The sequence below is a fragment of the Nipponia nippon genome, unplaced genomic scaffold (assembly GCF_047370975.1).
Source record: "Nipponia nippon isolate SJK-2023a ecotype South Korea unplaced genomic scaffold, ASM4737097v1 scaffold_1, whole genome shotgun sequence".
NCBI classification, from domain to species: domain Eukaryota; kingdom Metazoa; phylum Chordata; class Aves; order Pelecaniformes; family Threskiornithidae; genus Nipponia; species Nipponia nippon.
In genome coordinates, this window is record NW_028262290.1 from 41,226,442 (window position 1) to 41,247,500 (window position 21,059).

A 21,059-nucleotide genomic window follows, 5' to 3' on the forward strand; every position below is an offset into this window, starting at 1 on the left:
TAAACTGTGGGGATGGGTTTCATTTTTTTTCCTAGTAGAGATGAAAAATGGATGAGCTCAGTGAAATACTCTGATTTTTTAAACATATATTTTCAAATCAGGAAGCTCTGTCAGTCATTAGATACACTGTGCTTACTATAGTAATCGTTGTCTGTAGGTACAGAGAGATAATAGGCAGGAACTAGTCAATCAGCTGGGATTGTCATTTAATTGTAAAGATCTGAGAGACTGAAATTTTTTTTTCTTGGACTTGGGTAACATAATTCTAACATAACCTGTGCTTGTCAAATTCTGCTTCTCTTTCATTTTACTTCTGCAAACAACTATTTCTACATACCTTCAGTGAGCCACATCCACTAGCCTGAGCAGCAGAGATGGATAGCCTGAGGTTGTCCTGCGAGTTTTCGTTTTATCATTGTACAGGCACAGCACGGCATGCCAGGTACAACCAGTGTAAGAAGGATTCCAGCATCTCCATCATACAGTAAGCTCCTGTCAGCAAAAAGATCTTATGCAGTGATACACTAGTTAAATTTGACAAAGAACACAGATTGTGTAAATCATGCTGTTTTCATTGATTATAGTCTGAGAGTGCATTAACCCTCCTTAAGGCTCCAGAAATCACTTTCATAAATGTGAGTAGTACAAGAAAATGTTTAGTGAAGCTTTTCATGGATTAATTCTTTGTTAGAGGATAAAGTATTTTCACACATACAGATATTAAAGTGATAGTTATACTTGGAGATTTTTTTTTTTTTACCTCCACTGAGCATTTGTTTACTATAACCCCTGAAAGGTTAATTTTGACTTACGTTTTACAGGGACATACTGACAAGAAGCTTTGAAACATGTCTTGTGTTATGCCAACTGTATTAATTAAAGCAGTAGTCTGTCTGGGGTGAATTTTCTGCATAGAAAAGAGAGGTCCAAGCTTAGAATTAGAAAGTGATTCCCACAATTACTTTAGGCTTATCATTGCAAGGGCTGTAAGGAAAGTTGTTTACCATTTAGAGTGTATTGAAACTGGTTTTGTTCACTTTTAATCTGTATCTTCTGATTAGGTAGTTGGACTTTGGTGCTTTAACATTATTGTGAGAGTTTTTTTCCCCCTGAAAAATGAGACTCCCTTTCTGCTTGAGGAAATATGTGATTTACCCTGTTTTTGAGCTTCAGGGCCAGTGCCTAATTTTCTTTTTATCGCATTCTTAGTTCCAGTAAGCAATTTCCTTTGGCTTCACTGAACAGAAATTCTTTGGATATCGTAATTATAAACTATACATTATGACTTCCTACAGTTGTTTCTAAAGAGAGAGATTATAGCATATAGTTTTAGACTGCTTTTATTTTATTGTCTGTGAGTTTATTAATGTTTGTATATGTAGAGACTTCAGCTGATAGACTATCAACTAAAAAAGGGCCAAACATTATATATACTGGAATTCAAAAGCACAGCATAAAGTTGCCAAAATAAAATTGCCAGCACACCTTAATCACATTTTTATCACCTCATACTTCAGTCTAAAACGTATTTTCAACCAAGTTTTATATGAAACAGATCAAGGCATGTCATGGCTCTGCAAAAACTCATAAACTGGGTGCAAATTATCCTATAGCAATTCAGAAGTCTATTTTGCTTCTTAAACATTGTGCTAAAATGTTTCTTGTTTCACTAACAGTCTGCACTAATAAAGAATAGGTTGGATTTGTGGGCAGGGGTGCAATACTTTCATGCTGCAGTGCCATCAGCCTGTCCATAGATTGACTGCAACCATGGAAATTCTTCACTGGGAAGACCCTTCATGACTGGTTTTGCCAGTTTGATTCTGCAGGTAGTGCTGTATAAGACGCCTGCATCCATACCGCACAATCCAACCTACTCTATAATTTCCTACTGTTGGGAAAAGTGTCGCATGCACAAAACTGTTTCCCTCAGGCAAAGGAATCCTTTAGTACAGCAGGTTAAGCCATCCCTGGGCTTCTTCATGATCCCTACCACTGATCTTCATGAGAAGCAGAGAACGGGGATTCTGCTGGAGCTTCCTGATGCCTCAGTGTTGCCATTTCAGCTCCTCAGGGATCGGGAGCACAGAGGACACCTGGTCCTGGAGAAAGGTTGTGTACACTTTACACTGTCTCACTCACTTCATGGTCTGCAATGGTTAGGATTCATCTCACAACTTTTACACCTCTTAAGTTTGATACATTTGTCCTAGAGTCCCTTTATAGTCAGTGAGAAAAAATATGCACATCATATAGACAGTTCAGCTGGCCTGTCATGGAAACCTGCTTCTACAGTCAAAAGTTCGGCTTTGACATCCATCTTTCCTCTGTTTACAAGCTTTTGTTTTGCTCCCCCAGCAAGACACAGTCTTTCCCACCCATGTCTGCTCCCCCTTTAATCCAGATGGCCCCCTGGTCTTTCTGCAGGTGCTGTGCTTGCATTAGCTGTCATCTGCCTACTTTGGGGAGGCCCAGCATGAACACGGTAGGGGGTTCAGGAAGCCGTCAGGGTGACTTTCAGGGTCTGAGAAGCAGTTTCCCCTGTAAGTGGCAGGGGAACATTACTCTTCAGGCACTGCCTGTCTTTGGACAAGACATAAAAGCACATTTTCAAAGGTACTCAAATGTGAAGTGGACAGACTGTTCACTAAAACAAGACTAGTGTAAAACAACAGTGATTAGTCTTAAAATGGCCCATCTTGTTTAACTGAGGTATGATGACCATGCAGTGAAGTCACTGCAAGCCTCTTCAGTTCATCCACATTACTTATCCATCTGGCAAGGATATTTATAAATTCCTGAATTTTATGCTGCACTGGAAGGTATTTCTGACAAATGTCCCCTTTTCACTACAGAAATGGCTGTGTTTCACTGGTAATTTACATTTCCATCAGCAAAGTGTGCAAGGCCTCCAGTCTTCTTTCAGGTATACTCCTTAAAATGGCTACTGGAGTCAAGGGGCGCTGATCACAGATTAAGGGCAGAATTTAGTCAATATTTGCAAAGCATTTTGCAGTACTTGGGCATGAAAGACATCACATTAGGTAAATATTATTTTCATTCTGAGTTAAATCCTGAAATCTGTACTTCAAATGTTTGTAATTTCTGAGCTGAGGTAGATACATGCATATGAAAAGATTTTATTTGGACTAGGTTTGCTTGCTTACTTGTTGATCCTAAATGAAATGGAGATGTTTTTTGTTTTCCTTGGCTGAGGGAAAAATAGCAACATCCCTTCCTACCTCTAGTCTCCTCGTTTTCTGTCTGAAAAGTGCAGGCCAGCACAGAAAAGAAAATCAAATTCGAGTTTGTTGATAGTTAGTAAAAAAGGACCAAATGTCTCATATTTTGACATTTACTAACATAAATTTGCCTTTCAAGACATGTTGTTGTGCAAGCCAGATGTAAGCCTGACTGCTTTCATCCACCCTTTCCTAGGAACTGGTGCATCTCAGTAGTCAGGCCGTATTATAGCAACGCCCAGTGGTGACATTACGCACTGGAGATAACTGTTCATTTATGTAAAACTTGCACATTAAACAGTTGAAGTTGATGCTGGTAGTAGCTGTCTGCTGGAAAAGTGGAATATATTCTTCCTCTGACCACTGATTAAAAAGCAAAGGCATAAAATTGTGTTCAGCTATCAGAAAAAAAGCCAAGTGATTCCTGGTAGAGAAGTGCTGGTGAACACCTTTGTCTAGACATCATAGCTCTCAGCTCGGTGTGGAGAGTTGGAGAGAATCACCAAGTCCACACACATGCTAAAGAGCACAGTACCTTCCTCTCTCTTTTCAGGTCTTCTTTTCCTGTCTTTACATATCTTCCCGTTTTACACTGTCTGCAGTGAGTATATCATTTATCAGTTAATAAGTTGTCTGACAAGATAGCCACTTTGTACCTAATTGTTCAGTTTATTTATGTATTATTGATGAGCCCAGACTTGAACTCTGCTTTCCTTAGAGGCTGCTTGATAAATCTGTTGGCTAATCCTATCTAAGACACTGAATTACCTGCTGTAGCATAATACATGACATTGCTTTTGCTTTGTATTCTTAAAAGGAGCTGGTTATACATTTCCAATGAGCTGTATTTAACAATAAGAAGTAAAATCAGATGCATAATTCACATTGCTCACTGTGTTAACAAAAGATCTTCAGTGATGCACTGTAATGCATAAAATACTTCCTCAGCTTTTAAATCAATGCTCTGACTATTTTAGCTGTAAGGGCTCACGTAGCTAAAAGAACTTCTGAACTGCAAAATCATGATTATGAGTAAAAGTATTAGACGTGTCAAAACACTTATGTTGTGTATTACTAATATGATCTGAAAATATTGGAAAATTAATCACCTTATACTTTCCAAGGCAGTAGTTACTATTTCAAATGAATGAATAAAACACCAAATTAATTTTCTATCAAAACATGGATCTAATGACAGCACATTTTTGTACTCTGTTATTATTTCTGAACTTTTGACTTGTAGGCACTGACATAAGGGAAAGTTGGGAGTATTACAAGAACTGCAGAGCGCAGGAAGAAACAGTGATACTGTACGACTAGCTATTTATGAATTCAGCTATTCAGACTATGGAACCTCTGCAAAACCCCAAAGCCTCTTAATACTTCTCTTAGAAGAATTTCACAAAACAGATTGTTGCTGACACCAAAAGAGACTGTGTGCTGAATGCGTGAGCCCATGTAATGATTTCCCTAAAAATGAGAAGAAAGCAAACTGCACCTGAAGTAGAGCTTCATTTCCTGGGCCTGATCAATAGATGTTCTACTCAATGTTAGTCTTGAAATCAATTGAATTATACCAGCATAGACCCAGACCACTACCCTGGTACAGGAACCGTCTGTGAAAAGGTGTTTAATTCTGAATTGCATTCAAATCAAGGACATTTTAGTCCATCAGCAAATAGGATTATTTCAGCTGGTGCTTTGTGTGCCTTTTAATGTGGGAGGGAAGGAGGCAAATATGGTTTTGGTAATGTTTATGCAGCTGTTGTGTTTCTGCTGGAGTTGTATATCTACAAATCAGAGCATGATTTGCCCCTTTGTTTTTCTCTGTTCCCCTTTACTTTTTTTTTTTTTTTTAACCTAATAAATACAGAAATAAGTTATTCTAGACTGGAAAAGTTTAGTTTGGAAATGAGTTTGACTATGTGAAGAAAGTTTATTCTGAGTATGTACAGTAGAGACATAATCTTAGGTATGACCATTGAAGCTGTAGTTTTCAGTGGGTTGTTCCATAACTTTAAAACTGTTAATATGCATTTCAGCCTTCCAAACACAAAGAACATTTTAAAACAAAAATTATTCAAGCCATTTATTTCAAGTGTAATGTGCACTCATTTAATGGTCTTTAGGCATAGAAGATTATGATAATTTTCATCACAGATTTTATCAAATCTGGAGGACAGTGTATTAATAATTCAGTAGCTTATACAGAGAGGTGAGAGAGTATAATATGGGGCACTAAAATGATAAGGCATATTTTCCATGACATTACTGTTATAGAGTACTTTCATTGATTAATAAAATGGCTAGAGTCTGACTAGGCTATGAGATTGCTGAAGTTAAACAATTATTGTACAATTGGGTAAAACAGAAGCAGATATTGTGGTGCTGTGGGGAAAATGAAACATCAAAAGCTAATAAGAAGCCATTTTTATATCATAAAAGCATAAGATCAGCTCCATCAAGCTTTAATCACATTGTTATATTATACATTTATTTAAAAATTACGTTAGCTCATTAACAGTGGTTATAACATAGACTGTTATAAGATTAGCAAATACTAAGTTTTGCTTCTGTTTCAGTGCACTGAATGCACAGGCTGCACTGTGTGAGTCGTAGGATTATCTGTCTAAAAAGCAGCACTTCTGTATTTCAAGGGTTTTGTTGTTACGTTGGTGTCACGGTCCTGTTCAAAAATGCTGACACCCACTTTGCAGGGACTGGTAGTTTAATGCCAGCCAAGGTGAGGGGAGCCCATGGCCACCTTGTCCGTAACTCCTAGCCATGGGGTGCAGAGTACCTGTGTCCCTCTGAGCAGCTGCACGTGGGGAATGACTGCCAGCGAATTGCAGCCCTGCTGCAGCCTGGCCTGCCAGCAAGGAGCCTGCACTGGAGCTCCTTTCATGGTAAGCAGTGAAAATGAAGCACTTGCCTTGTGTCTCTGCATGTCCCTTTCCAGCATAAAAGAGCTCAGCTTGTTTCGCTGCATTCAGGGGCTTCAGAAGTACATCAGGCTGGAAATTTTGAAGTGACATAGTCTTGCCAATATTCATTTGACTAAACCATAATTGCCAGGTTTTTTCAATTCTTCCTTAAGAAGAATTTCTTAGGGCTGGGATGTGATTTCTGTTCAAAACTGGAAAGACCAATACCAGAAAATAATGTACTGTAAGGGAGAGTACTCAGCTAGATGGGAGAGAGACAAATTAAAGTCTACGTCATCAAGTACTTTTAGAAAGTTAACTGCTGCAAGGAGTGATATGGGAAGACTATCCCATAGCCTGTGGCTGTGGTGCACAATTGGTATATGAGGGAATAGCAGAGTAGGAATGAACCAGGGTTCCCCACAGTGCTGCTGTGTGCTTGAACAGCCACATTCTTCTGGTGAGTCTTTTTCATTTTTCATGTAAAAACGTTTCAAAGTTAGTAGTTTCACCTTGTAAATGCTTGATTTGAAAAAATATACAGCTCTGACTTGGGCCAAAAGCCGTGGAGCTTAGATCTTCACCATTTGTCATAGATTGTGTTATCTACCCTAACTATATGGCAACTTTCCATGCTACTGTATAGGTCAGGAGAAGTTTTCAGAGGTTTCATTTATTAAAGGCTGGGAAAAAAACAAAGCATTTTCTAAATAAAGTGTGCAGGGAGGAAGAGGCTGATGCATACCCACAGTCTGGATGAACCCTGGGAACAGAGAACCTGTTCAGATTTGACCACAGCTAGCTAGAGCACTACATTCATTTTGAACAGCACATGAGATGGTGAAAAGGACATCAGTAAAGGGAAGCACTCAAGTGGTTACAAATGAGGAAATGTTTGGAAAAAAACACGTTGTCAGAGAAGGTTAAAGGAATTTAAAATAGGCTTCCTGAAGAAGAGGACAGAGTATCTGTCTTTAAGTGTGTTCATGAGTGTTATTAAGAGGTAGGAATCATTAGTTTCAGCAGGCTGGAAGGATGGAAAAAGGTCTTAAGTAAAATAGTAAAATTGCTGAAGAGTTTGAACAGAAAGGGGAAAATGCATGGCAACAGCATTGCTGGAGTTGTATGCAAGGCAGGACTTGACAATAAGCTTTTGCGGATGCTGTGTGAAACCTATTCTGCTATTATTCAGGGGATGGATTTGCCTGCCCAGGGAGCTTCCTCCCAGCACTAACGTGACTGCTTCATGCTGATATGCATGGCCTCTTGGAAAGACAACAGCCATGGTGCTGATAACGCCAGGTTTGAGTAACTTTTGCTATCTGATTTGCTGTGAGGAATGTACAACAGTAATAGATTCAGAGTGTATTGATGAGAAAAGCAGCAGCCAGCGCTGAGGGTAGCACTCTTTCTTCAAGCGGGAGGGAGGAGGAGACAGAACATTTTTCGTCTTTAAAGGTTTTGGTAAGAGAGTGGCAGGTACAACTATAACTTGATATTTTAGCTCTTTGCCTTCAAAACCAAGAAAAAATTGAAATATGTTTGTGCAGACTTATCTTTCTGTTAAAAGAAAATATATCAAATGTATAAAGGAAACACTGTTGCAGACTTTACCAAAAAAAGTTGTTATGAGTGCTACTTGACAAAATAGAAACAAAAGATGAAAACAGTCATGGAATAATTTAGTCATAAAATGAACTGTAATCCTAAAGGTCAAATTTTATCTTAAAAGGTGTAGAGAGAACACTTAGAATTTTTGAGAACTGATAAGTGATTTCATTACATCGAGGACACATCTTCACTGAAGTCGATAAGAAAAAAAAAGTAAAACAACTTTTCCTCTTCTGCTTTTGAGTAATATTTTGAACATTTCTAACCACATCTACTCTTGAATGACCTATTTTGGGATAGAATGCTGCAAACTTCTCTACATTGCTCTGTCAGTGTATCTCAGCTTGATCTGTAGACCATCCTAGCAAAGGAATAAGTCAAGCTGCAAGTCTTGTCAAGCTTTTGAATCTTTGTTGCAGCTGTAAACGTAAAAACTCGTGTTGCTTCAAGTTCCTCTTTTGAACATGCATGGGGCTCCAGCTTCTTGTTTGATGCAGGGAGGGAAATAAACGTCATGACATTCTTCATGAAAATAATCCTGTTGAAATTAATGGAGCTCCTCATATACCAAAGTAACTGTGGATGGAAGTAGGATAGTCCACATGGCTGCCACGGTAGCTGTTTTGGTAAACTGCGACTGTGTATCAGCCCTACAACATCCTTGTCATTTAACAGATGTCCGTGCTTTGTTAAATCCATGCAGTTAGTCATTTTTGTTATCACCATCTCCAGGTCTGAATTAGTTGTACCTAATGAGATCCCATCAGACTATGCTAAATAATTTGGTTTACCAGAAATTTAAGCTGTTTTGTCCCATTTGAGTTTGGCACGTACTTCAATATTTTATGCCTGTTCCTGTAAATTTCTGAGCTCTTGGGTTCTATCTCATCACATATTTGAATGAGTGCTTGATTTTAAATACTCTGACACTGTCATCCCCTTCAAAGGGATAATTTTAATGCATGTTATGCATGTGCCTAAATGATCTGCTGCATTGGTCTAGAGTGCTTAAGTTATTAGATGATCAGGCCTTTCAATAACTTCTTAAAATTGGTTTCTAAGTACGCCATGGATTTCTAAGTATGCCATGGGATTTTTTTTCTCCTTACTCTTTTAAACATGAGGCATAGCAGTATGCAGGCAAGATTTTCTAGTTACCTGGCAATTGTTACCTTTAGTTTACCTCTCAAGACCCTCTGTCATAGGATATTTAGAATAGTGGAATTTTGCTTATGCTTTTGTTGTTAATGTTGTTCTGGCCCATTTTATTTCTAAGATTCTGCTGTGTAGAAGCAGATGTACTTTCCCACGGGAACTATATATAACCCATTCACTCTAAAAATAACATAGTGGGTCAAATTCTGTCCATGGGTCCCTGCACACAGCTCCCACTGTAGTCATGCAAGGGAATGGTTTTGTCCTAGTTGTGCAAAACTCATTCACTAAGGTCTATGGAGCCTCTCTTCTGCCATACCGCAACATGGTGGGGGGGCTCTGCCCGTGGATATACAAAAAAATGCTTTTTCTTCAGTCATCTGTCTGCTCTCTGTAGATACTTTTTATTAAGCTTTCCTGTGTTTTATTACATAATCTACCATTTGAAATGATGAGGCAGAGATGAATATTGACAAAAATGACTCAAACTCAAAGTAAGAAGGGCCCCATTGCCTTACCATTCTACCTGATCCAGTTCCTGTCCAAATGGCAATGGCAGAATTCCCTTCAACTTTCATGATGCAGGATCAGACCTTGTCATGAAACTGGCCAGGTGTGTTGGGGCTGGAAAATAATACAAGCCTACCAGGTTAAACAGATTTCCTCAGCTACTGTAGGCAGAAAAAGAAAGGTCTAATCTTAGTTGTTCAAACCTTTCCACCTTATCACCCAATTTTCCCAGTGGGTGGCTACATCTATAATTTAGTGTGGATTGAGTAAAATAATAACAAAAGCACTTGCCACTTTGATCTCAGTATGTTTATTTAATGAGTGTTCAATATGCAAGAGATAGTTTAGCATAGGAGTCCAGACTACAGTGCGTTGATTTGGTGGTTTTTTTTTTTCATGTTATTTTATTTTATTTAACACCCAAGGTTAAAAGGAGCAGGAGCCCAGCTGAGAGAGTTCAGAGTTCGTCTCTGCATGCTCACTGTCTTCCATTTAAATGTACACAAAGGACTAATACAGTACCCGCTCTCCCCTGGGCTGTCTTTGATACACTCTGCTGTGCCTGGACTCTGCCACTCCTCCTATCAGTCTGATCCCACTTCTATTAGCCCGCTGTGCTCAGCACTGTAACCTCATTCAGCTAGCACTCTGCATGCAGGCTAACAACTTCAAGGCTCTGTCAGGCATTGACACATGCAGGCTCCAAGCGAGAAGCTAAACACCCCCCTTCACCTCCACTCCGGTTACCCATTAACCTCTATTAAGTGCAGGAAAAACACAAATGTTCTAGTGCCATCATTCAGGTTTTAACTACCAGTCTATATTTAGATATTCAGCCAGCTTGCTACCGTTGAGAATGTACTCGGCAAACCCTCTGGTTCCTCCCCTTTCTCGCAACGAGAGCAGTAAATAGTGAGTTAGCTTGGGGAACGCAATGGTAGAAGGTCTGGGTTGTATATTTATGGCACAGGCATAAAAATCTGAGAGAAGACTTTGACAGCATTTCCTATACTTTTTGAGGCAATAGTATGTGTTATAAATGGAAAATGAGACAAAAATGGTCTCATTCTAGGAGAATGAAGCAGGGTATTTTCAAAACATGCCCTCTTTGAAAGCCAGGCTGTAGAAAAGACACAGTGCAGTGCTAGCCTGCAAGCCCTATCACACTTTGATCCAAGCACTGAATGTATCAGAGTCCGTTGGGTGCTATGGGCAGAGAGTTTCGTCACTGTTTCTGGCTCTTTCTAAGGATAGGAAATGTCTGACAGCATTTCTTTGAGAGGCAGCACCCTCGCTTCCCGCTCTGGGGCTTGCTGCCAGTGCCCACCCACCTCGTGGTTTGCTCCACTCTCCGGGGAGCCATCGAGACCAGGGCAGATTCCTTCCCAACTCCAATATGCCTAGCCCACACATCACTATACCTGGATTAATTAAACACATGATATCCCATATTCCTGGTTTAGACTCTTTGGACAACATCTAAGAAAATGAAAGCACAGGAGACATGAAGGATTTTTCTAATACTTTACACCTGAAAATGAGTTACAGAATTAAAATTAATAACAATAATAATTTTGAGACATGCCATCTCCTCTCTAATGCTTCGCACATCAAACTTTCTGTGACCTGGAGGCCTCTTAGTGTTCCAGGTGGGACAGGACTTCTCCATGTCCTGCCAGTCTGCAGTAATCACCTTCCTTTGGCCACAGAGGGACATTCAGCTCTGCAAAGAAATTTGACTTCTTTTTGCCATGGTGCTCCATTTGGGCATTTTCACCCAATCTCATAGTCTTCCAGTACTCTCCTCTTTTGAAAAACAGTCCTGGAAGGAGGGAAGGAAGATGGCAGAACAGAGACAAAGTCGATAGTACTAGATTGTTTTTTGACAATTTTCCTGTGATAGTCCTTCAGCGAGGTGTCAAGCTCCTTTCCCGGGAAAGATGCCTGTCTGGAATGCATTACTGTAACCTGTCTTGGGCAAATTTAAACATGTGTTCAGTACGGCATACAAAATGGAGTTCAGGAGACAAAATGGAGTTTCAATTTAATAGACATACCGCTCTGCCAAACTGTGTCAAGAAAGGGATTTTCCATCGGGTAATAATGTTTACAGAGTATCTCTGTTTTTATCTTTAATGGTTGCCGTAACAAGATCAACTGTTTCTTTAGCATAGCCATTTGATGATTTATGTTGTGTCCCATCATTATTTTAGTCTCATTTCAGCAGCTCTGAGTAAAATAAAATATCACTCTGTCATTGAGCAACCTGAGACAATGTCCACTCTTGGCATTTGATTTAAAACAAACAAAATTACCTAGTTTTAAAGCTTTTTCAGGATTAGTGGCTTTTAGATAATGTAAGTTACAAATGATATCTATCAGCTGTAAGCACTAAAATAACTAAATCACTAGAAATAAATAATCCCTTTACACAATGATATTGCAACATTTTCTTAAAATGAAACAACAAATTGTGTTGGGGTGCCATCAGAGCAAGGTGAACTACGGTTAAAAGGTATAGCTAAAGTTTAAATTTAAATCTAGCTTCCAGTTCCAATCTAAGGTGGGAGAAATTTGTATTTACATTATGTGATTAATAACACAGGCTTTGAAGATCTATAACGTCCTTTGAAGAAATCGAGATGTCGAGTCCAAGTGGCTTTACCCAGAAGCTGAACTTATTAAATACAGCAACTTTCACCAATTTGATCATCTCTCCCCTTGCTTCTTCTCTTTTAATCTCCTCATTTCAGGATATCACTGTTGAAATACATTGGTGCACAAAAGAGTGTCCAAAGTTGCTCCCCCTCCATACCCCAGCCCCAAGCTTGTTTTGGCATCAGAAGCCATATGGGCTAGTATTCATCACGCTTCCCTGCCTACACTGCAGTTGGACAACAGGTACTACTATCATACCGTGCTGCACTTCAGTATGAACTAGAAGCAGCTCAAAGATCCATGTGCTTGATTTTTTTTTTTTTAGCTAATATAACTATGCCTGCAGAACTTAGGGCACATATGTGCATACAAAGAGAAAGCAAATATGCAATTTGCTCAGAAGTTGAACACGGTGGATGAAAAAGGAGCAAAATAAACCCTCGCTTCTCTCAACAACAGCAAAGAAGTGTGAGGTAGCAAGGAGACAGACATAGAGAGAGGGGTGAAAATTCGTTGTTGCTGTAATCCAGATAGGACAGGTGACCCTGGCAATGAAGACAGAGTGACTTGGCACGCAAGAAGGTAGCCTGTGGGGAGGGGAGGACATATATTTAGGCTGGAAGCCTCTGTTAAACCTGCGCATCCCTGTGGCATTTGTCATCTGAACTAGCTACGTGAAGCTAATGCAGGTATGTCTCTGCATTTATAATCACTGTGTATGCACGTACAGTTAGCAGTATATAAATAAGTTTTGTTTCCCGTTATCCTCTTTGGCTTTCAACCCCTTCTAAGTTTTTCTGCCCTATTGCACCTTCCTTTTTCCTTCCATATTCTTCGGTGTACGTAGGCTATAATAAAGATTCTTTAAGTTGGTGTCACCATGAGAAATTTTGTTCTCTATTTGTGCAACCTGATTATAATGTCTTTGTGACATAGTCCACACAGGATGTTTTCCATTGAAAGAAGCACATAAAGAATGCATAAAAAAATACCATTCTTGAAAGCTTTGCTACTTCAGAATCATTATTAAAAACGCTGGCAGAGTTGGCTGCAACCTAAGTGGGAAGACGAAAACAGGCTTCCTGGCCGTGCCTACATCATATGACTCTGATGCGATGCCATGCTAACGAGAGACAAAAACCAGCTTTGGATTCCTTGGTAAATCCATGCCTGATAAAATAGCCTTACCACTCTGGACACTTGCTGAACTCTGTCATAGCTCTTGGATCAGTAACAGTCAGCCGGTGTTTATGTAATTATGTTCCTATTATATGAGTAAATTGCATTTAATAACATCACTTGGGTATTTTGTGCATGTTGGTTGCTGAACATTATAACTTGTCTTACAAAGGGTTATTCTAAGGGGCATTCTAACTGGCCATGCCATAGTGTTGCCTTTATGTTTTATTTATAATAATAATTTAAATAAAAAATATGATGCAATTCTGAATATATATTAAAAACAGCTCCCAGTTATATAGCTTTTCATATTACAATGCAGTCATATTCTTAGTTTGCTCTCACCCAAACTTCTCATGCAGTTACACTTTAATATGAAAAGAAATGTTGTCAAGAGTAGTTATTATCACACATCAGAATATTGTATTAGCATTCACTTTTAATAGATTAAAATGAAAGATTTTGAAATCTGCCCTTAATGATACTGAAGGATCTTGGAGACACATTGGGAAAATTTCAGATGAAATGTCATATGATATATATACATCATACGTAGGTTCATAAAAGACAGTTCATTTAACTGCCTGCCTTTGTGTTTTGTCTGTTCTGTTTGGATGAATCATCCACAGGTTAAGCGATGCTTGTGCAGTTTCTTTGCTTGAAATCAAGCACAGTGAGTGGCAGGGAAGTTTAGGGAATACAAAGTTCTTGTAGACCTGGGATGATGAGTAAAATGAGTCAATTTTGGAGGCATGGAGTATAACCTGGAAGAAAAATCTGGTGGCTGGAGGTATCTTTGGGTCATAATTGTTGATCTTTTGACTCACTGTCCGATCCAGATAGGTTGCTTGAACTGCTGTTGCATAAATCACCTCACTTGTAAAGCTGAATTCAAGGTGAACGTAGTATGAGTTAAGCTGTCCTGGAGGAGAGTTATTGAGAGACGCCACGCTGCAGAGCCTGCATGTTAAAAAAAATGTATAAAAAGGTGAAATGATTCAATGTTCATTTGTGGGGTTTAGGGGCTTGTTTTGGAAGCTTCTGATACACATAGGAAAAAACAACAGTAGAACCTTCCAGTTCTACTTCCTTTTTTCTCAGTTTATTGTTTCGATGTGGGATAGTCACATTTGGGCAAGGTAGGCCCAGATACAACGTGCTGCATCAGTGTCTCTGAACTTCTTGGCATTGAAGGCTTATGTACTGCTTTTTAGGCTGGGATGGGATGTATAGGTCATCTGTATTCCACACTTCTTCGGTAGCTGGGAAAGGGGATGATGAATAAACAATTCAGCATTGAAGTAAACATTTTGTTTTATTTTGATATACAAAAATAATGATTTCATTTTTTATAAACATTTTAGTAACACTGAGAACTTAAAGGAGGCATCTGACAATACCTGCTGTAGGAAGTGCATGTGTATATGCTTCATCATTTGAGTTTATGGGTGTTTTTCAGGCCCACATCTGAAGTCTTAGGAACTGCTGAGAAACCATGCACTAGACGGAGGGCAGATAATAATTTCTGTAGCTGTAAATGTAGTACAAATACTAACATGGCAGCAGTGTTAGTGTCAGCTAATACATTACAGTCTGCATCTTGCAAATATAAACACTACAAAAAATACACATTGCATCAAATCTTATTGAACTATACAACCTATTACACAACATCTTACGCATACTTCTAACAAGCAAGTGCTAAATATTGCAGTGACTAAACTCCATGTTTGAATATTGAAGAAATTAAGTAATAAATCAAACAGCTGCCGGGTAAGGAATCATGGGTTCCAGGGCAGATAGGACTACCATAACCAGCTAGTGTAACTATCCTGTCCATAGGATTTCTCATAAATACGATATGGAATGCACCTTTTCTGAAAAAGATATCTAACTGCATTTTAAAATGTCCAAGAAATTATGAGTTTGCTGTTGACATAATGCTTAATTACTTTCTAAAGTAGGAACTTGTATCTTATTTCAGAACTGAATTTCTGTAACTCCCATTTCTCAACACTAGATCTCATTATACCACTGTCAGGAAGGCTGACATCTTGCTATCAGACATCTTTCCAGGGTGTAAGTACCAATCGCAGTGATCAAGGTACCTTTCAGCCTTTCGTCTGACAAGCAGAATAAGTTGAGCTCCTGTAGGCCTTGCACTGGAGCACTTGGTTTCCAACCGCAGGCTGTGAAATCTCTCTTCAGAATTTCACCTGTCCATCTGAGTAGAAGAAACAATGCATTTTTTCCACTGTGCAGACAATCCAGGCGCTAAAGACTTTCTCCAAAACTACTGTGAATGCTAATAAATAAGAACATTCCTGAATGAGAAAACTGAAAGAAATGGCAAGTGTAAACAAGAAACAATAAAGGAATAACGATAAATCCCTATTTTTAAGATCTAATTCAACTACCTCTGTTCCATCAAACTTTGGAAATACTCTGTTCCCTATGGCGGATCTGTGCCCGTGGCATAATCCTTTCCCTCCCATGAAACTAGGACTTCTGACAGATAGGCTGTGACTATCTATTAAGTAGCTCTGGCCAGGAAGGGCAGACTATCAGCTGCTGTGCCAGGAGCTGGCACTTGTTCATTTCTACCGCTGCTGTTACAAGCCTTGTAGCCTCTGGCAGAGAAAGAGGATGAACAGCTGGAAGCCGAAACCTTTTCAGCCGCCTCAGCAAAAATTGGTAGAGCTATCTGCCAAAGCCACAGTTTGACTTTGCCACCTTGGTCTAGTTGAATATACTCTACCTTGCAGGTAGAATATCCCAAGAAGCTCAGCACAGATAGAGAAATGTCCATGGGATATTTCGCTGCCACCTTCTGTAGGAGTGGAGCAAGCTCAGTAGCGGAGACTTTTTAAAAATGCCGCCACGTCATCAAAAATAATGGCTTGTTTCCAAAATATGTCAGTCTAAGCATTCACAGAAGGGGTCAGGTGAAAGTTATTTCAAACAGACCTCATAACAGCTGGAAATTTGTGGTTGATGACTGGGCATGGGGATTCCTGCTGTTGTTCATTTCTACTTGAAAGGTTTGAAAAGATTTTCCCTACCTCCTGAGCGGACACTGGGACTATAGTTGCCTTGTTGGCACTGCCACTTGAGCGGGCATGACAAGAGTTCTGTGGGGACATTTTCCAGATTATGTAAGAAATAGTAGTTTTATACTTCTTTGTGTTGGTATAGGATGAGGGTTCAGTTCTGAGAGTTTTTCTCCATTTAGACATTCAGATTTTAATCAATTCCTTTCTATCACATTTCTTTCGCTTCTTAGCTACAACAACAAAAAGCTTTTTATACATTTCCAGGAATGGTATTTATCATTTACGGGTATTTAAGGGTATTTTTGCAGTTCTGATTATGAATGTTTACTTTATTCACACATCAAGCAAACTATCCTTACACCATACGGTCAGGAGGTATACTGTTTTGTACATTCAGATGTCTGAAAGCTGTCTGGAAATGTATTTCCTACTTTCTGATATGGGAATGTTTCAATAGGAGGGGGTTTAATTTCTTTTGAAATTTCAACTCTTGTTCTGCTCAGAAGCTAAAGTTGGAATCCATTAAGATGCATTTTAGTGCAGTTTCTATTCTCATCTTCCTTTTCTCAGTAACTGTGCAATTCACTTAGTACTTCATTACAACCAACAGCAATATGTATACATGGTGCACAAAATGAGCCATTTTGTTTTAAAACAGATTGCAGATGAAAGGAAACCATTCATTTCTTGCTTGCTAGCTGTAATTACTAGAGCGCTAATTACTCCAAATCACTGACATCCAGGGTCAATAAGGATGACAACAGGAACATCAAAGACAAGATGCACACGCGCAATTACAAGTCTCTAAAACCAAGATGTAATATTATTTTATAGCTACTGTTTTTTTCAGTTAATGCTGAAAAATATTCAAGTTTGCTGAACGTTTACTATTATTTCCTTTGCAGTTTGACGGTGAGAACATGTATATGAGTATGACAGAGCCGAGCCAGGACTATGTGCCAGCCAGCCAGGTGGGTTAATTAATCTTCTCTGCCTTGTTTCAAATTGTAATTAAACAAATTCAAAGAGTTGCATTGCAAATGAGTGGCACTATCAGTAACTGCTGCAATCAGGAATAATCATAATTTATAAACAAAGCATTTAAGCCTTGTTTCCAGTTAATGAGATAGAGCTGATAAAACACCAGAGTTGGCGTTTGTTGAAAGATACTACCTTGTTTCCTCTCCAGAATGCAAGCAGCTGTTTTGCCAGCATGATCTTTCCTAAACAGTTGTTTTACCTTCAGGAAATAAAGTCTTTACAGGTGCAGGTTATTTGTTTATCTGACTGCAGACAAGTTAATCATTATAAGCTACACATGTCACAAATAGCTTTAATTATCACTCATAGGCCAGTTGTAGTTGAAGAATTGCATTTTTAACACTAATCTTATGGCTGAGGAATGTTGCCAATGTTAGACGATCAGCAGTGGGGTTAAGGCAATGACTTGGTCTTCTGTAGCTTGCAGCCCAAAAGGTTTAATGTAATGGGGATTCTTTACAAGTATTTTTGAGTCCTTTCCCTTTTGGGGAACCCTACATACTAAATTGTGATATTAGGTGTATATTTAAAAATCTCTCACCTGTCCACTTGAACCATAAGATACTATAGATTTCTAAGAATGAAAGATTTTAATTACTTCTTAAAAAGCAAAAATAGTTCTGAAGTGTTTAGTTTGTCTACCTGTAGCTACATATATATGTAGAGGAGAAATTTTCATTTACTTCACATGTTTCAGCCAGTTTAATTCCACATTAGTAAGTCATGATGATAGTGGTGAAGGTCAGTTAGACTGTGTCAGAAATTTCCCTGAATAATCAGACTTGTGGTCTAGGTCATGCAATATCTCAAGCCCAGCAGTGCCTAGTCTGCTATACCTCTTTCTGACAGGACCAGTAAGATTATATGAAGAGCTCTCATTAGGTGGGAAATAAGTTTGCATGCAGAGTAAATGTGTGTAGATGAGCAGGATACCATTTAGGAATCAAAAGCTTTGGAAAGTGACAGTACCTTCAAAGCTGAATGTCCTCATGAAGTAGGGTTTTTCAGATAGCCATGTTGGTCTGACTATCATGATATGTAGTACACAGGTTCATTTGGGGGCAGGGAAGCAGGAGGTTATATGAGATGAGCTACATTGTTCAATCAAAAAGACGGTCTTTAAAATGTTCCGCCATGTTGCTTCCCAGCTTTCTGTTGAAGTTATTCTGAAATACCTTTAGAGACCAACTGTACTTTGTGTTTAGGATTTGTGCGTGATTGAACTTATTCAGCTAAGAACCCTCCAAGATCCAGAGGTAGTTTAGAATAGAACTGTTTGATTAAAAAATGAAAAATTGTATTATTAATTTTTCTCTAACCATTAATCCAAAAACTGTACTGACAAGTTTTAGTATTACTATTAGATTAAAGCAGCCTAGTATCATCTCATTTATGCCTTAAGGGTTTTGAAGTGCAAGGGCTAATTGAATTTGTTTGAAACAGTAGAAATACAAACTCTGTGAATGATTGCTGTTATAAGGCAGCTGCTACCTTTCAGAGAATCATTATGTCTGTCTTAAATAGTTTTGAATAAAGAATTGCAAATCCACATTATACATCAGAATTATTTTTCTTCTGTTGATATTTTTGTACTGTGTGTGCATGTAGCTTAAATAATTTAAATGGCATATTGAAAAATTAAGAGTATAAGTTTTAATCTTTTATGCAGTTTCTACATGTGCTAACAAGACCCAGATCCTCAGAGATATTTATGCGTCTAACTCACTGGTTTCAGTGGAAGTAAGGTGCTTGAAGTACCTTTAAAGATCCAGGCCTAGATATTTTAAGTGCAAATGATTTTGTCTTCAAGGAGAAAATCTGTCAAATGTGACATTTCCAAATTCAAAGATGACAGAAAATCCTGAATGCTTACTAAAGGCTGGAACCAAGAAAGGGCTTACAGACTTAAAATCTCGCTATGGCAGAGCCGAGCTCTCGGGTGTTTGGCTCCCAGGTGGAGTTCAAAACTCAGAGGCAGGTGTCAAAATTCTGTCCTTTGCCGGGGGGTCTGTGTGGCAAGAGCTAGCTCAACTGCCAGGCACAGTATTTTAAGTTATTACCAAATGCATTCTGGTCAATCAGCCTCCCGTGCCTGTTTGAGAGAAGCCATCAGCCTTGGGCTGTTGCACCCTACTCTCCCTTACTGTGATTATCTCCTGCTGCTTACACCGTTGCAGCATTTTTTAAGTGAATGTAGCTGAAAGCCTGTAATAATAACAATATTTTAAAAAGGAAGCAAAAACCACACTAGGAACAGGAGGCCGGGTGTGTGTTGGAAATCCTGCCTCTCTCTTGTTTAGGTAAGAACTAGGACTGTGAGAGAAGCCTTCCTGAACCTGTTCCTGATGTGGATAGCAGCTAGTCATTCCTCAAAGGAGCTAAGCATCTCTCCATTGACAGTATTGGCGAGGCCTTCACTGACTGTTATGGGGCGCTGTTCCTATCTCAGGCGTAAACACTTGGTGGTCACCCAAAATTGCTGAACTGACTACCATTTGAACAGCCAATCTGCTTGTTAAAACTGGACAGAATACGATATTCACTGATCTGAAAACAAAGCATGCCAGATTATGTGGCTTACTGGGGAGGGAGAGGAAAGGATGTGACTGTATTTTCTGGTCCCTGTTTTCAGGACTGTTTGTTCATTTCCCACTCGCTGTTACCGGGTATAAAACAAATAATCTCATAAGAAGAGATGAGAAAATGTTGTCTCCCAGGTGAAAGCCTAGTCACGTAAAGCACAGAGTTTTCTCCTGTGTCCATTTTGCATCTGTCCTTATGAGCCTTGCTGTTGCATGACTTCAGCGAGAGGAGTGCAGGCTCCCTCCCATCCCCCATAACTTGACTGTTCCTTTGCAAGATCAGGGATGAGGGTTTGAATCCTGTCAGAATGAGGAGTGAATTCATTTCTCCACTTGCCTTGATGGATGCACATCTGTTAACTAAAATATGAATCCCACATGTTAGGAGATACATAGTCCTATCAGAAACTTTTATTCGAGCTCTGATCATGCTGACTGAGTCAGATGCAAGCATCATTTTCTAATTTCAGAGTCTGACACAGCTTATTTGGGAGGTACGTTGGCAGACTGAGTCATGGTATACAAGACCAAAGACCAAGGGCTTTCCACTAGGCTGTCTTTAGGATTATGTGACTCTAGAGGCAGGATTTTTGGGGTCCTGATGCACACTGGCATGCTCACATCCTTGCTTTGAATCTAATCCTGAGAAGTTAGTTTTGCTTGTTTTGCATTTTCCATCTAACTTTTCCTAGAATCCAGCATTTCAAGAAATTTGGGGGCTATAAAATAAACTGTGTTGCAGAAGAAAATAAAATTTCGGCATCAGAAATGTTTCAATTGCCCTGGAAAAGCTGAACTTTGCACTTCAGTTCTTTCTTCAGTAAACATTACTGCAAAGTGTTCATATCCAGAAAAACATCACCTTGTATTATTTTAAGGGTTTTAATCAATTTATCCCCTTTAGGCTAACATAAATAAAAGCTCAGCCATTGGACAGGAAAAATATAGTTTTGTTCCTTTTGCTATATAACATCAAACATCTGCATAGCTTGGTAATCCAAGACAAGTTGCCTCACAGCATCCCTCAACAATTATCATTTCTGTTCAATTTTCAAATCAGTACATGCTTTGGGACTTATAGACTAAGTTGCTAAGTAGCAACAT

At 39.0% G+C, this 21,059-nt stretch overlaps 1 protein-coding gene across 4 annotated transcripts in view; it reads left to right on the plus strand.

Moving 5' to 3' along the window:
• TOX (thymocyte selection associated high mobility group box) overlaps window positions 1–21,059 on the plus strand; it is a 222,856-nt gene that overhangs the window by 94,809 nt on the left and 106,988 nt on the right. For 3 of the 4 annotated variants that reach the window (XM_009473046.2, XM_087735504.1, XM_087735531.1), the window contains exon 2: window positions 17,238–17,303. In XM_009473046.2, the coding sequence (XP_009471321.1) occupies window positions 17,238–17,303 (66 nt within the window). Of the gene's footprint in view, window positions 1–12,749; window positions 12,790–17,237; window positions 17,304–21,059 lie in introns of those variants that run through there. The other variant, XM_087735524.1, reaches the window with a different exon arrangement.